General features: G+C 45.4%; 1 protein-coding gene across 3 annotated transcripts in view; it reads right to left on the bottom strand.

Moving 5' to 3' along the window:
• The window catches only part of snx29 (sorting nexin 29), a 55862-nt gene that overhangs the window by 38067 nt on the left and 656 nt on the right, over positions 1–17139 (bottom strand). For all 3 annotated transcript variants that reach the window (XR_003834111.1, XM_029455832.1, XM_029455833.1), the window contains exons 2-13: positions 16422–16486; positions 15612–15664; positions 14880–15004; positions 12964–13144; positions 12717–12787; positions 11908–12168; positions 10401–10815; positions 9367–9482; positions 8481–8577; positions 8255–8337; positions 2878–2941; positions 2156–2284 (exon numbers count right to left, since the gene is read on the bottom strand). Coding sequence is in view for 2 of the 3 variants with exons in the window: in XM_029455832.1 (XP_029311692.1) it covers positions 2156–2284; positions 2878–2941; positions 8255–8337; positions 8481–8577; positions 9367–9482; positions 10401–10815; positions 11908–12168; positions 12717–12787; positions 12964–13144; positions 14880–15004; positions 15612–15664; positions 16422–16486 (1660 nt within the window). In the remaining variant the exon portion in view is untranslated. The remainder of the gene's footprint in view (positions 1–2155; positions 2285–2877; positions 2942–8254; positions 8338–8480; positions 8578–9366; positions 9483–10400; positions 10816–11907; positions 12169–12716; positions 12788–12963; positions 13145–14879; positions 15005–15611; positions 15665–16421; positions 16487–17139) is intronic.

Below are 17139 nucleotides of genomic sequence, written 5' to 3'. Positions count from 1 at the left end.
ACTTGAGATTTAGCGGCCGACTTTAGAACAGGCTTTGTGTGTCTGACTGCAGTGTGTCACGGCGAGGCTGGTTCCTTCTCTCTGCCTCTCCTGCCATTTCAACTCCATTCAATTGTTCAATGAAAATCATCACACATAAAAAAAAAACCTCGTCAGCGGCTGCACTGTTCTCGCCAAACCCATCAGCTTCAGCAGACAGCGTTATTCAATTACATTTCAAGAGGAGGCCAGTTACTAACATTTCCTCCACGCAAAGTCCTGTAGCCGACCCCTCCTGCATCAACAACCTCCATTATTAATCGATCTGGGTTTCAGATAAAACCGCCCGTCGTTCCAGGGTTCTGTGTCCATCATCGGGTGATTCCCGCCCTTCACACTCAACTTCCGTCCGTGGATCCACCCTGGCTGGCGGCGTGACTCGCTGTAGGAGGCAGACCTGCAGTTTAGACCGCTGGAGGTGACTAATCCTCTATTTAAAGGGCTCAGCGCTCGACTGAAGACTTCTGGCAAACAGGCAATCAATTGTAAATGCTGGGGTGACGCAAATCACTTTGCGGGAAACTGTAGGAGGTCGCTCATTGGGATGAACGTGTGTGTGTGTGTGTGTGTGTGTCCGATACTTTCCATCATGAGGGACTGAACTGCACGTGGAGACAAACTTTACGAAATGACCCTTTTTATAATCAATTACTCGCCCAGTGTTACCTTCAATTCTGGATGAGAACTTGAGTTTTTCTTGCACGCCTCCACGGTGAACGAAGAATCCAAAAACAGAGGAAACACTCCCTCTGCTCGTCCGCACGAGTTCTGTTCATAAGCAAGTGTTTTACAAAGTGTCAGAAGGGACTTGGATTATACTGCACCAGTTGTTGGAGAGTTTAAAGTTGCTGTTGTTTTGTCACCTTTGAGGCTTTATTCAAGAACTAAGGTAACAATATTCAAAGTATTCCTTTAACCGTGATAGTTGCACATATAACTTCTCTCCTGCCTGATGCGGCGGCGGCGGCTCAATCAGCACGAGACACGAAGGTCCTCGCAGCCATTACAGCTTCTACACAATGTTTACCCACTGACAAACGTCTGGTTTCACTTTGTACTTAAATGAGACAAAAGTTCCCCGACTTGTATTCAACAATCCCTTCTGTTCTCAGAGCCACCTGTGCGACAGGCCGGATGTGAGAAAGGTCTTCGGACAAACTGCCTGATGCAAAAGGTCCCGCGGCGCCAAACAGCCGCCAGATATCTGCAGGGGGCTGATGAGGTCAATGATCAGCGCCAATGAAATGATCATTACGATGTCAAGTGCTGCAGAAACAATCCCTCCCACCAGCAACACAGCTGACGGAGGAAACAACAAGGCACTTCAGTGTGTGAAAGTAAAAGCTGCATCTCTGAACGTTTCTCTTGCTGCCTTTTAAAACCATGTCAGTGAGATATTGTAGTTTGTTGGGGAAATTAAAACTCCGTACGCAGCACTTACCTTGGAGTTTGTATCCTCAAGGTCGTTTGTAAGTCGCTGAATGTAATAAAAGACAGTAATGATAACTGCATGAGGATATATGAACATATCGGGTCCTGTGGAAGCTTTGCATTTCTCTTCATCTCTCGGGCGGTAATTCACTTTGTTTTTAATCCATTATTGATTCATTGTATTGTTATCTTGATAAATCAATGAACTAAGTGGCTTCAGAGCACCAGGACAGGTAATACTGTCGACAGATTATATTAAAAACAAGAAGCCAACGACGCGTCTCACTTGTTGCCTCATCAGATTCCCTTGAAACACTTTGTGTGCAGGAACTTCCATCGACTGCTTCGTCCATTCAGTGTCAGAAATGCATTTATCTGTCAATCAACTAATTGATTCATTGACAACAAAATAAAAGAGTCTTTTTTAGGAATAGCATGATTTAGATGTGCTTATAATATGTGAGCTTCATGTTACTGTATTGTGAATTATGCGTCTTCACTGTCGAAGCATTATCAAACAGTAACTTGGCGGACCCCCTGCAGTATCTCTGAGGACCCTCTAGGGGTCACGGACCCCCGGTTGAAGACGCAGAGACTAAACACCAAAGGTTTGTGCTGATGGGACGCTCGGCTTTGTTTCTCGAGGGTGCAGCTGTAATCGTGTGAACGTGTGAACGTTCCTCACCTGGCCAGAGCCTGGACCTTGGCTGCGTGTCTCTCCTCCAGCTCCGCCAGTTTCCTCTTCAGCACATCCGTCTCCTGCCTCAGGCCTGCCGAGTGCTCCATCTCCCCGTCCAGCAGACTGCGCAGAGACCTGAAGAACACGTGAAGAAGATGATCCAGGAGCTGTAATCCTCCACATTGACACACTACATGTTGATGTTCATGCTGTTTTAATACACAGCAGATCAACATTATTAGACGCGGTCACACTTCTCTCCGAGACAAACGTCAACACATCTGTGACGCTCTTATCTTAATGCCCCAGGTACACATCGCAGCACATCATAACATCTAAATACTGTTGGGCAGAAGATTCACATTAATCTAAGATGAATCGCATTAATCTGTTTGTTTCTGGTCATTACAACAGACTTTTATTCAACTGTGATTTGCAGTTTGCACAACAACCTTTTCAGCAGCTGTTAAATGAGTAAATCACAGTCTCTGGAGGCTTAATGCTAAAAACAAACGCACAACAAAACGCTTTCTTGCCCCCAAGTCAGCACAAAAAAACCCTCTCGGCTCAGGATGAAAAGAAAACAAGCTGACACGATTTATACAGAAAGGTCATTCAATATCTTCCTCCAGCCTGAGTGTGTGTGTGTGTGTGTGTGTGTGTGTGTAGTGCGTGTGTGTGTGTGTGTAAGTGTGTTTTGCAGATAAGGAGAATATATCCCAACGTACGTGTTTTGTTCCTCCAGCTCGTCCTTCCTGTTCATCATGGCTACAATGGCCTGACGCAGCTCCACTGCAGAGGACAGACAGAGTGAGACTTCTGCACTAACACACACACACACACACACACACACACACACACACACACACACACACACACACACACACACACACACACACACACACACACACACACACACACACACACACACACACACACACACACACACACACACACACACACACACACACACACACACACACACACACACAGTAATATGCAGAAACTAAGAACTTAGTTTTCAGATGTAGAAATAACAGAATCACACGTGTGTTCCTGCTTTGATAAAATCAGCTTTTTACTGAATGTTGACAGTTTTGCAGAATGATCCGTCTCAACACTTTTATTGTTTCGGTAAAACACACTTTCTTTCTGGAAGCTACTTAAAACAATCCCTGAAGAAAGAAGATACTCCAAGATAAATGTGAGGAGTCCTCTCGCATTGAACTATGAATCAAGAAAACATGAAACCAAACTCGACGACGACGACGAGTGTTTGCCGTCGGTAGGCGGTAACACGTGTTGCCACTCAGCTGATCAGACAGCGGCGTAGTGCGGCATCCAGGTATACAGATGTTTGAAAGAACTGGGGAAGGAGGTTTTATTCACAGACAAAAACATCTGGATTTCCGATACTAAAGTCGTACATCTACGAGAAAGAAACTCTGAGATTATGAAGTCACAACTTTAAGATACGTCGCTTCAATTTGCAGGTTTGGATCGACCTCCTCACGGCGCAGATTCCGCCGCTTGATGAGATCATCAGATTATACTTTGCAACCGGATTTTGGAGAAAAACATTATGAATGTCCTCACAGACATCTGGACTTTGAAGGGACACCGCCGTGAGTTGTGAAGAAAACACTGACGCGTAATGTTTCCTGATGCCGTCTGATCCAACCCTGCAGGCTGAAGCCAAACAACAAAACACGATCAGAAATTTGTGATTTCAATCTCAGAAATTCTCTCGTTGTTTTGACCTACAGTGGCCCTAACAGGTTGCCGTACACACAGTTGAGCTCAGCTGACGGCAGGAAGAGAAAAGCATCATCTCAACAGCAGCCGCTTCATTGCGTTTGTGAACTCGTCGATCAGCTGACGTCTGCCCTCCACATGTTACAGGACGTCACTCTCACAAAGACAAAACAAAAGTTCATGGCATCCAATAGTTGTTATTGTGTAGAGCTCGTCTACAAAGAGACCGTTAACACCCACAATCCCAGGATGGGCACGGAGGAGAATGAGATTGTAGCGGTCGACGATGAAAACAATTAGCTGCAGAGGAAGCCGGTCCAATGACATAACGGGGGTTCTTCTTTAAAACGTAGATTCTTCTGTACGTTTTGCTCTTTCGTCCAAATCCAAACATCATCTCAGGTCACGGAAAACTGACCTTTTGTAAAAGTCCTCGTTCAAGGTGAACATGTTCAGACACTTTGTTTTCAGTAGACAAGGAACACTTTAAGACTTGTAACGACAAAGTGTGAGACGTCACCTCCTGTGTGAGACGTGGCAAGTGTGTGTGTGTGTGTGGGGGGGGGGGGGGTCCTTGACAGCGCCTTTCCTTCAAACAATTTGTAAACCTCGTCTTCTACCATGTGAGACAGCCGCAGCTTCAGTCGGTTGAACTCCATCAGCTGCAGCCAGAGTCTGCTCGCCGTCAGCTGCTGCTGATGATGATCTGCGTCCTGATGAAGGACAGATTCGGGACGGGCTGTGTGGCGGTACAGTGGCTCATCTCCATGGTTACACTTGGAGGTGCACATGAAGGTTTCAATGCCCCAAACTAGGCTGATGCCAGGAGACACACACACACAAATCTATTTTCATAACTAATATAGGGTGTCTATGAAGCCCCAGACACAAGTAGGTCTCCTCCAGCCCCCGAGCTAAAAGCTTGGCTGGGGGAGGAGGAGGAGGGGTGTGATGAAGAACACAACAGAGAGCAGAGGAGCACCGAGGAAGTCTATTATCTCCATTCTTCTCATCAGCAAACCAGAAATAAAAGCGACCTTAAGTCGGAGCAGGCGTTGGCGGCGGGCGTCACAGACATGAGAGGCTCCAGTAGTGCCAGACGTCCCTCCATCACAAATTACAGCCCGAGTGGAAACACATCCTCGTGTGCGTGAAGCCGCCGTCACATGATTGGGAAATGTTCTCTGCGCTCGCCGCAAGCTGGTTAGTTTTGTCTCTATGGTTACCTCCCCTGCGTCACACAGGTGCACTTTGAAAGGTCAAAGTTTAAATAACTTGAACTTTTACCGAAGCGCTTGGTGGCAATTTTGAATTGTGCAGGAGGAAAACAACGTGTGTGTGTGTGTGTGTGTGTGTGTGTGAGAACCTACACGCTCTTGCTCAATTGTTCCAATAATAGATGCATCAGCAGAGAGGCCATGTAATCAAGTAATCGTGGGAATTATAGACTCCATACTCTCCCATCAGTGGACTGGTTGGACTCACACATGTCGCTCTACACACCTCCTCACACACACACACACACACACACTCTAATGATACATCACACACGTTCCTATTCATAGAAGGTCTTATTACTTTCTCTTGTCGGCACATGAGCTCATCAACTGCTCAGTTTGATTCCCGACCTTATCAAGCAATTCAGTGTTGCATATGAAAACATTAAGGGAACTCACCGTGGACGCACGAGACACCTGCCAGCATCAAACCCCCGGCACGTATACAAGTCATGTTACTGATGATACGACACATCCTGCAGGATGATGAAACTGGAATCCTTACTACGATGCAAACGACCCAGTAAACAGTAACGTGTTCTTCACTTCCACAAGTCACATGGAGGACGGACAAGGATTATAATCTGCACGAGAACAGATGGATCCACAAACATTGTGAAGGATTTAAATGCTGCCGTGTAACGCTTTGAGCACCAGGCGCTGACAAATACCCACAATGCATACACAAAACACACCAGTTGCACAAACAGCATTGTATCCCAAGTATACACACTGATAGAAATGTCAACGTTACACACAAGACGTTCTAATGAAGATTGTGCTGAACACAGGAAGTTGGCAGCTGCTGTGGGATGTCACGTAAATGCATCTTCAGTTTCCCCTTTTCCTGACGAGCACACTGAACTCTCAAACTGGTGACGTGCCCCTTTAACTTTTAACTTTTGGAGCTTCGCTAAGAAACAAGTTCAGCTGCAGATCAGACGAGATGTTCTAATAAATCAGTGCTTTCCAAGAAATGTCCTCCGAGTCGCTGTCCCTCAACCTGCCTCGTCGTCTTCTTCTTCTGTGGTTTTCTACGTATCGCACAACAACTTTGCACAGCCCCTCCAGAAAGGCGCCTGTACTTGTTGCTTGGGTTACGGGAGCAGGCGAGGAGAGATAAAAAGCAAACAGCGATAGCGAGAGTCACGGTGTTTTACCAAAAAATGCAAAAATCAGTTTTGGCTGCGTTGCATTCTGGTCTATTGAGCCAGCAGTAGGCGTAGAAATCAGCATATCTGCCTCTGCTGGGACGGAGCTCTTCCTCTGAGGCCGAGTCGGCGAGTCTGGAGATGAAGGACTGGCACAGAGAACCTGATGTTTCACTGTTGATTTGACTTTTAACTGCTGTTTTACATCTTTCTGCCTCCGCACCAAACAGTTTGTAGTTTTCCACCAGCTCTGTGTTTGACCCCGTGACCTCCTGAGGGCTCAAAGATCGGACGACGGCTCAATCCCAGCGCTTACAGGCAGCTCCACTCCTGGCTCTCTCTCTCCCCCCCTCACACACACACACCCACACACACACACACACACACACACACACACACAATGGAATCAAATAGCATCAGTGTGAGTGTTTTGCAGTCTGATTAGCTCCAGGGCAGCGAGCTGAACACTACCCTCACTCCAGGCCAGAGCAAAACAAACTGAGCTGCAAGTCGCGCACATTAAAGTGCATCAAGTGTGTTTTATGCACATCATTCGGCACATAGCTGATGGAAATGGCACAATCTGACTTTGTGTCACACTCTACCCATTTCTCTCTCCAGCTAAATGTTTTGAGGGCAGCGGCGTGTGTGTTTATACATAACATGTGCCGACACTGGACCAACAGCGCCACCTGGTGGATCCTTTGCTCTCATGCAAAACAGCTGAACAGTCTCCCGACCGGTCTCCAGGACTTCACTCGCAGCAGTTAGATCACTTTTACTGACCGCACAGAAAAACAACACGGTTTGAAAATACCAATCAGCGAGTCCGATTTAATTAGCTGCAGACGACAGCTGGCGGGGAAGTTTCCAGACACGTCCTAACTTCCACCGGATTCATTACCATCAAACACAGTTTTGGGAATACACTCTGAGATCAGTCTCCAGATGAAACCTTGTGAGGAGCCGGTGATTCAACAAGTGTGATGTTTGCTGTCATATCGAATATCACATGTGCGACACGTCATTATTCTGTTTCTGCTCGCTGGCAGCATCTCATTACACATCATCTGGTTCGAAGCATCTGTAAAGTTCCCCTGCAGACGTGCATGTAAAATAAATGCATGTCTCCCCCCCCCCCCGCTGCTCGTGATGAGTTTCAGCGTTTGGCCCAAAGTTTCAGTGACACACGTTTGACTCAGATCAGGAGTCTGTTGTGCACCAAACATACTATCAGAGCAGTACGTGTGGTTAGCAGCCTGTGAGCTTGTAACTGGCAGCTGCTGACACAGCGTTAGTGGGATTTTCTTTTCCGTCCAGGGTCCGTTTTAAATCCAAAACCTGCAAACTCCACCATGTTTGCTGTCAAACCTTCCACTATGCTAATGCTAACTCTCTGTACCGACGAGGCTTCAGGTTTCTTTGTGTCGATACGAGTCGGCAAGTATCGGACAGCGATTGGCTGTTTTCAATCTGTGATCTAGTTTGTATCTCAGATGTTAGGGAGGTGCAGTAGACTAGAGGAATGTGGAAACATCTTCCTAGTGACACAAAAAGATCTTTCACTTCCATTCCTAAAACAGGCTTAAATCCGACGTCTATTTCACTTGTTCTGAGGTTTTGTTGGACGTTTGTTATGTGAGCACGACTGTTGACTCTCCTCCTCTCGAGGTTTCATCAGAAGACGCTCTAATCTCAGTCAGAGAAGATAAATCCTTGAGAAGCTCACAGTGTAATACCTGCGTGTGTTTGAAACTGTAGCACAGCTGGTATCCAGAAGAACTTGTTAAATCTAATTGTTATGCGTGACTTTGTCTCGGTGCGAGTTCACACGTGACGTAACCCCTGATGATTGACGGAACCTGTTTGAGAACAGACCGAACTAGAGGAGCAGGAGAGAGAGGAGGAGACGACAAACTCACCCACTGTCATGGACTCTGGCAGACCAGGTGTCGGCAGCACGCTGGAGAGCGGAGCCGCCTGCGTCAGTGAACTGGACTCCACACTGAAACACATTTCAGATTTCATTTTTATAAAGAAAGCTGAGGCTGCAGCACAGAAGAGCACTGATAACACTTAAAAACGGATCAATATCTTCGCCCTAAACTGCAAATCACACCAACACATCAGCCTGAAACATGTGCTTACGTGAACGTTTGCATCGATCTGCTGCTCTCACAGTTTCCCTGCGGTCCTGCTGACTCACACTGAGCAGGAAATGCAGCCGCGTCCTCCACAGGACTCACTGGAACACAAAACAAGTGAAAGTGAAGGTTCGACTAACAGAGAAAGTCCAGAGTCTTCATCTGAAGGACGTCTGATCCAAACACTGAAGCCACAAGCAGCAGTGAGACAAACAGTACAGACTCTTAAAGGGATAGTTCTGTCGGTACGACTTTAGTTCTATACAACTAAATGTTTGTAATGTGAAATACAAGCTGTGCAGTGCAGGTAGTGCAGCAGTGAAGACTTAAAGCACTAACAGTGATACTGATCTGAGAACAGAGGTGCAGGAAGGAATCTGAATAAACCACAAATACTTTAAATGTGTTACAAAACAGTTTCTCTATTTTAGAATGAATATATAGAAAGATAGAGAAGTTAAGAGGAAAATAGAAATACGATTTAAGTAGAAATGTGTACATTGTACTATTTATATATACATTTATAAACCTGTGTTCACAGAGCCCGCCTCAGAATGTTAATGTTACATTTAATTCATTATTTAAAGATTCATAGATTCAGGATTTCCAATGAGGGAGAAAAGATTTCTTTTAAAAGATGTCATTTTAAATCATTTTACTTCAATCATCTTAATGTAAATCACTTTTCAAGGAGAGATTTAAACGTGGCATGAAGGGAACTTTCACACGTTTGAAATGCTTGAATAGTATAAATAAGATCCTTACTTGAAATGTATGAATACAGTATTAATGCATCGTCAGTATTGCAGTTTATATGTGAATAAATAATCGGGTTCAATCTGCTGACGGCCACATGCAGGGATGACTTCCTGTGTGCGCAGCTTCAGTACCTGTCTGAGAGTCTGCAGGGTTCAGAGGAATCAGGACGTCCGAGCTGATGTTTTCTGTCATCATCAGCTGCAGAGGGCTCCACGTGGAGACGCTGGACAGGCTGCCGACCACCACCCTGAAGGAAACACCAAGTAACCTCCGTCAGTCACCTTTACACACGTAAATAAACACTTTAAACCTGCACAACACATTCTAGAGTCTATCGAGGGAGTCGCTTCCCCCTCAGACAAATGCGCCTCCCATAATGCTTTGGGGGAAACTCCATTTAAAGTCTGGATTTATGTATTTTGTTCTAAAAGAAGTGTGCCGAAGTAGCTTTCAGCAGTGTATTGTTGCAGAGCAGCCATGGATGTACACACAAGTATCACTGCATTACTTTAGAAAACTTGTGAGGATTTCCAAGCAAGGTGTGGTGTTCTAAAGAGGTTTGATGAGTTTCTTCACGACGGACACCAGAGACGATGATATCCTGGGACAGCGTGCGTCCCACTGAATCTACAAACATGTGATCATGTCTGTGTGTTCACATTTGACAGAGTTATGACTCAGTTTGAGCTGTGACACAACCACTGCTGCTGACCGTAAACTTCCCAGCATGCACCTGTCCCTTTCCTCTCATGCAGCATCTTTAACTCGCGTCTCTCCGTTTGCCCTTCACTCAGATGTTCAGGATTTTAATCTTAATCTTTTATAGAACTACACAAAGAATCCTTCCTTCCACCATCCCTTGTTTTAATAATGCTGGTCGTGTTTGTGCTTCTGCATTTGTGTTCTGATTAATAAAAACACTTATTTTGCCCAAAGGAAACCGACTTGTGGATCCAAGTAATCACCTCCAGCAGCCAACGAAACACAAAGAGGAGCTTTTAGAATTACAACTCTTTTAGTTTTTTTAATCATCTGCTTTTTTTAATTTCACATGCACTTTATAAACAACCTCCCAGAGTGTTTTGTTCTTATTCATCTCTGTCAGACTGAAGCAGAAATGTTTCTGTATACTTTTTATAACCCGACATGAAGGGATGTGACTCACTGATCAGAGCTGCTCCTCTCCTCCTCCTGGGTCTGCGCTCTGCGTTTGTACATCTCCTCCTCTTCCTCCTCCTCCTCCTCCTCCTCCTCGTTGTCTATACTCGTACGGTTAGGCAGAGGAGGTGGAGTAGCGGGTGGAGTACGAGAGGGATGAGGGGACCCCACCCAGCTGACGATGCCCGGTTCAGCGAGGCCGTTCTGGGCCGGTGACTGGGAGAACACCGGCTCCAGAGGATCTACGCCTTCCTCCACGCTGCCCTGAGCCGGAGCGGTGAGGCTCTTCCTCATCGCGCCCATCTTCTGGGAGTCCTCCTCTCCCTCCTCTTCATCCTCCGCACCGCCGTCCAAATCGTCATCAAAGGAAATGATGTTGGTGATTTTCTTTTTCCTCCGGCGCTCCTTCCTCAGCACTGAGTCTGGGGGGGAACAAAAAGCTCAATTATTACCTTCGGATGAAGTAAAACTTCAGGTCTTTTCTCCGTCTAGACGAGCGGCTTCCAAACGTTTATTCAGCAAAGTTCAGCCCTGGTGACATCAGCATCTGAACTTCATCTCAATGTAGCTTTTAAAGTGCTGCGGTTCAACCCGCGCTTCCTTTTCAGAGCCACAAGGCTCCGACTGCGCATTAGTGAATAACCTGAACGGGTTGCTCCAGCTGGAACTCCGGCTTCACATTTACATCCAGTGGAAAGTTTTAACAGCACAGTTCAAATGTAAAAGCGTGTTCATCCCACAGAGCCGAACATAAGGAGAGGAGACGCTGCACGTCGTCCCCGACGGCTCAATGAGGTCAAACAAGGAACCGGCATTCTGGAAGTTGATTCATTTCTCGGGGGGGGGGGGGGGGGGGGGGGGGGGGTTCATCGGCGCCGCAGCACTCTGCTGCAGACGCCTTGTGTTGCAGCCACTAGATTTGTTCCACCAGTGCTTTCATTACACACGCTCCAACTGAACCATATGTGGTGTTACTGTCTGCGCCGCTTTTGTGACATGAAGTCATTTGTGAGGAGACGAGACAGGCGAGCTGCGTATCATCTATTAACTCCCTCACAAACATCTTTATACGAGTGCTTTCACAGGGTTTGTGGCCTGAATCTTCATTTTATTGATTGTTTTCAATTCTTTTCTATTGTTTTATCTGACATGTTTTATTTTGAAAAGTGATTTATAAAAATAAAGTGAATTATTATCTTTATTAATGATTAAATACACGGCATACTGCGATACTAAAACACAGCTTACAATGCTGTTTATTACGATTCATTGTTCATGTTACAGGACTAAGATGTTTCACTCGCTGTATTCAAGGGGTGGACAAAATAACAGAAACAACTCCCAATACAGTGAAATATCCCAAACTGTGTCTGCACAGAGTCGAGGACACGTGATGTCATCTGTGAGGGAAAGAAACGCTGCTTTGCATTTCTTGCACGGCTTTTGTGATGCATTATGAATATTGTGATTTGTTGCAGCACGTCAAACGTGGATTAAATCTTGCTGTTTCCTACCAGCAGAGCTGCTGCGTGGCAGGACGGGCAGCGGGTCTGAGGCTCCCTCCACTCTGGGGGTGAAGCCGGGCACCACAGCCGTGGCGGTGCTGATCTCTCGCAGCAGGCTGCTGACGCCCTGAGTCGACTCTTTCCACAGGCTGCCGATGCCCTGCGTGGACTCCTTGAGGAGGTCGCTCACAGAGGAGCCTCCTCCTCGCGTCACCCCGCCGTTCAGGTCAGTGTTGTCGATGTTGATGGCGAACAGGATGGAGTTCAGACCTGAACAGCAGAAAGAGAGAGACTTCATTTATTACACATCAGTCTGGTTAAATCCAGCTTTTGAAGCACGCAGATGGAGATGAACCATCAGGGAGGAAAGCTCTGGCATGAGATCAGTGGTTTACACTCTTCATATTTGAAGAGTTTGTGAGTTGCGCTCATCAATAGTTCAGTAAGAACAAAGTCATTACCACTAATAGGGTCAAAGATTTCAGTTCTCGCCAAATCCAGAGCTGATAAACAAGTAAAGTGCAAAGTCAGTTATTTGACTGCTTTTAAAGCCGCTGTGTGAAGCTGTGTGCACATGTCCATACATACACACACACACACACACACACATATACACACATACATACATACATATTGTTGGACACTCACATTAGAACACAACACTAGCGTTACCATATTAATGCTATGTTAGGCTTTTCATATCACAATAATAAGAACATTGAGCCACAGCACTAGCGCGACTAACCCTTTGACAAACCCCCGTCCCTACAGCCTGCTGTGTCCAACGTTTCTCCTGCAACATTAAAACACAGACTGACCTGCAGCCATGGTGGGGAGCATACTTGCTCTCTCTTCATCCAGAATAAAAGCCCAGTCTTCATAATAAGTTCTGGAAAACAGAGAGGAGATGAAGTAATAACTCTAATCAAGACGACGAGAGGAACACACTTCAATTCTGCAGAAGAGCGTGCAAGATCTCACTGATGTGCAGAAATACATTCAAAACATATCTTTATTATTAAGGTCACAACACACACACAACACACACACACACACTGTACCAACCCCAGGCGTGGGCGGTCAGCCAACAGTGTGTGCAGGTAGCGCTCCAGCGAGTGCTCGTTGAGGGCGCAGCGCAGCCAGGCTCGACCCCGGCCCAGCTCGGAGGAGATGTGACGCAGGGAGTAGAAGCGCTGGAGCTCGTGCCGGTTCAGATGCTCCTTCACGTAGAACCAGAAAGTCAACTCTGGAGAGCGGGAGGAAGACGAGTTATAAAAACAAATGTTCTGGAGTTACACAGGAGGTCCGTGAAGCAAAGACTCCCTCTCTCACACACACACACACACACACACGCACACGCACACACACACGCAATTAATAGGAATGTAATGCTTCTCTTTTGCACACGTTTAGCATATAAACCCAGAACAATGTGTTTTAATCACGGCTGCTACTTGTGGCTCGGTCAGAGTGCTGGGCTTCATTAGGGAGCTCCACGTCCACCAGTGCAGCCACAATCCTTTCTTCTAATCGTCTGTGAAATACAGGGAAACGTCAGCGCTAATGGTTATGACGCGGCAGCCATTACAGAAGTCATGCTTTTCTCCTCCATCTGGAATTAATAGCCATTAGGGTTCTTTAATATGACAGTAGAAACTATTCGCTATAATGTGAAGCTAATGTCTCTAAAAGGTTTAGAAGCTCTGACGGCTGCAAATAAAACTGAAGCTTTGTATGCTGTTTCCTCGTGGAGGCGGTGAGCAGTGACTCCCGTAAATGTAAAGTAAATAAACATGCATCTGCATTTCCAACTCCTTATAACAGCTAAGTATTAATCGCATTACATTGAATTCAATATTCACAGCAAGTTGTTTTTCCTGGCTGCACTATGACATCATGTCTTGTGTATTTGTACAGCAGCCATCACTTCATCTCCTGGTTGGATCCTGACTGCAACGTAAAACAAACAACGTGGATTCATAGTGACAGTTTGTACTTCTTAGCAGCAAAGCCACCGCAGGTGAGCTGCCCGGCGCAGAGGTTCAGAGACAGACGAGGTGAGCAAGAGTGAAACAGGGAAGCAGAGACCTTCCTGTGCACGCCATTTTGAACTGCGGCCTCTGTCGTCTAACCATCTGGTCGCACAGCCAGGTTGTGAGTGTGAGTGTGAGTGTGTGTGTGTGTGTGTGTGTGTGTGTATGTGTGTGTGTGTGTTATCCTGCAGCTCGGAGATTCCCACTGACACATCTGCGTCCTCCAACCCTCAATGACTTTCAAAGTATCAAGCCAAGCTACCCATGGACTTATCACTGAACGGGCCTCCTGGGCTCAGCCTGTTTGAAGTTACTGCTGACTTTTCTTGTTGGGAAGTTACAAAGGGACACAAAGTGACCAGGAAGAGACACACAAGTGGTAAAATCAGACACAAAACAAGTAAAAAGAGACAGAATACGTCCTAAAAGACACAAAATGACCAAAAGACGCAAAACGCAAAAAAGAGACACAAAAAGACCACAAAGACACAAAAAGACCACAAAGAGACAGAATACGTCCAAAAATACACGCAAAACCAACAATAAGAGACACAAAACAACCACAAAGACACACAATAAGACCAAAAAGCACCATAAAACAACCAAAGATAGATGCAAAAAGACTACAAAGTGACTCAAAACGACCAAAAAGAGACAAAAAGACCAGGATGAGACTCAAGAGCCGAGAAAAACAGACACAAAATGAGCACAAAGACACAAAACAACTAAAAGACAGAAGAGAAACAGAAAAGACACAAAACATCGACAAAGATGCAACACCACTAGAAAAAGAACATATCCATGAACGTGTGGCTCTTGTTCTTATGTAGGAGGAGTGGGGCCCTTTACATGTCACTGCCCAGGGGCCCATTGTCCCACAATCCGTCCATGAGGCTACTATTCACGTTTAGCATTCAGCTCTGCGTTGCTGCTTTGATTTCGTCGTACCTGCTTCAGTCTTGGTGCTGAAGCCCGCTGCCTGCTTCAGCGCGGCGGCGGTGAGAGCCAGGCCTCGGCTCTTCCTCAGGCCATGCTGCAGCACCGCTTCAAACTGGGCACACAGACAGATCACCCTGCAGAGACAGAGACCAGTTACTGACGTGTGTGTGTGTGTGTGTGTGTGTGTGTGTGCGCAACAGTTCTGCTTTCTACGGCTGCACTTTAAACTCCATTATTTATAGTGTCAGAGGAAAAGATGCCACAAGTTATAAACAGTACACACTCATGTTTTCTGAATATGAATCTAACTTGCATCATACAACAACTGCAACCTTTTATCAACAAGGCAGAAATGGTCATTCAAGGACTTTCCAGGACCAATTCCATGAAATTCAAGGACCCAAGACGAAATTCAAGCACTTTCAATGACCCATGTATTTTTTCAAAAACTTTCAAGGCAGTGATTTTTTCCCCCTCAAATTCAAACTTTTTGAGGCTTTCAAGGACCCGGGGAACCGTGGTAATCTGAGCAGCACAGGATATCACATATTTCTGTCCGACATTATTCAGCTCGGAGGAAACAAGCTTGTGCAGAATTATTCAGAACATTTTTCCTTTACGCCATGAAAACGTTCTTATTCTGAGATACGATGGAAAACATTGTAAAGCTCTCAAACCAAAGTTAAGTTCATTGTAGTGAAGAAATAACCTGCTGATTTTACCTCCAGAAGCTTCTCTTACCTGCTGTCAGAGTCTGTGGCAATCTCCTTTCTTCCTCCAAAACGGATTTGGCACTGGAAAGACATGAAGGGAAATACTTATTTCTTCCGCCACAGAACAGACAGTGTTTTGCGGAGGAACAGTAGTGATTTACGGGACCCGGCAGCCATCTTTAGCCCAGTAGCTGTTTGTAGTAAAGTCTGCATGGACACATGAGGAGCCTCTGTAAGGAAACGTATGGCTCTGATCCTTGAAAGCTTTTATGTTCTGTAGGATAACAAACGTCCCTGATGTGCAGCAGTGATACTCTACATGCATCTTTCTTTTCCCCTCTATGTATGTGAAAGGACATCACATCAGATCTGCCAGTGTTGTTTCTCAAGACCATCAAGTTGTAAAAGTTGCTCAGTTTTACTTCCTGTCGTGTGTTTTGGCACACGGTAGATACAGGAACTAAAAGGTTTCCTGACACCACAAACGAATGTTCCTTCATTTTCCTGTGAAAGGCGTTATTCCCAACACCAGACAGTTTTAAAGGGAGAGTTTGGATTTCTTGAAGTGAGGTTGTAAGAGGTTCTTCTCTACAGCAGATGGCGTTAAACAGGCGGGAGCATCAGCGATGACGCTGGGTAATGTACTGCTGCAGAAAGGTTGAACTAAAACTTAAATATCAGTTTAAGTGTACGCTATATGAAGAATATTTGTACTGCTTTACCTTATCAATGCCGTGATCTATCATCTCTGCTAAAGCTCTTTCAGTTCGTTTGTGTTTTTGTGTGACTTTGGTGAATCTAAAGATGTGGCCTCCCGGACAGACGTCATGTGACTCACCTGTTTGACGGCGTCCAGCAGCCTCTCCAGGAGGTGCTGTCTCTTCGTATCACTCTGCTGAGTGCCTGCAGAGGAACAGACAAACAAAAGGAAGTTTAGTTTGATGATGGATTAATGAAATCAATTACCCAGCCATTAGTTCCTGTATTAATGATGCATGTCCAAGAGGAAGGAACTGCACAAGACAGTCACAGAAACAATAGAGAAATCATTTCTGTGAATTACTACAGCATGAGAAACTTGTAACTTACAGCTTTAAATAGTTGCTTAAATATTAATAATTCTTTTATATTTGTAACCTTATCTTCACTACTTTTTAAAGTGTTTTATTTTAAATGAATTATGGCAGTTTATCTCTATTTTATGTCCTTTCTATGTCTAGTTCCCCTCATTGTAAAGTACTTTGTGCTGCATTTCTTGCTAAACAAATACATTATTATTATTATCATTATTATACCCAGACTTCTAGAACATCAAGGCTACTTCTAGCCACACGATACCTGCTTCTCATGTTCACTTGCCACTTCAAAACAAAAGTAAAACATGTCTCCCAGGTTGTCACAGTGAACCTGAGGAGCACATTTAGCTTTAAGTGCATTGGATGTTTTGCTGACTTGCTTTCATTGTCACGTTGTTTATTAACTGGGGAAGTAGCTTCAGCAGAAATCCCCAACTTGTCTGAACACAGAAGATTACTAACAAGTGAGTGAATCTCCTG

The sequence above is a fragment of the Cottoperca gobio genome, chromosome 19 (genome assembly GCF_900634415.1).
Source record: "Cottoperca gobio chromosome 19, fCotGob3.1, whole genome shotgun sequence".
Lineage (NCBI taxonomy): Eukaryota > Metazoa > Chordata > Actinopteri > Perciformes > Bovichtidae > Cottoperca > Cottoperca gobio.
This window is presented reverse-complemented; position numbering and strand designations above follow the sequence as displayed.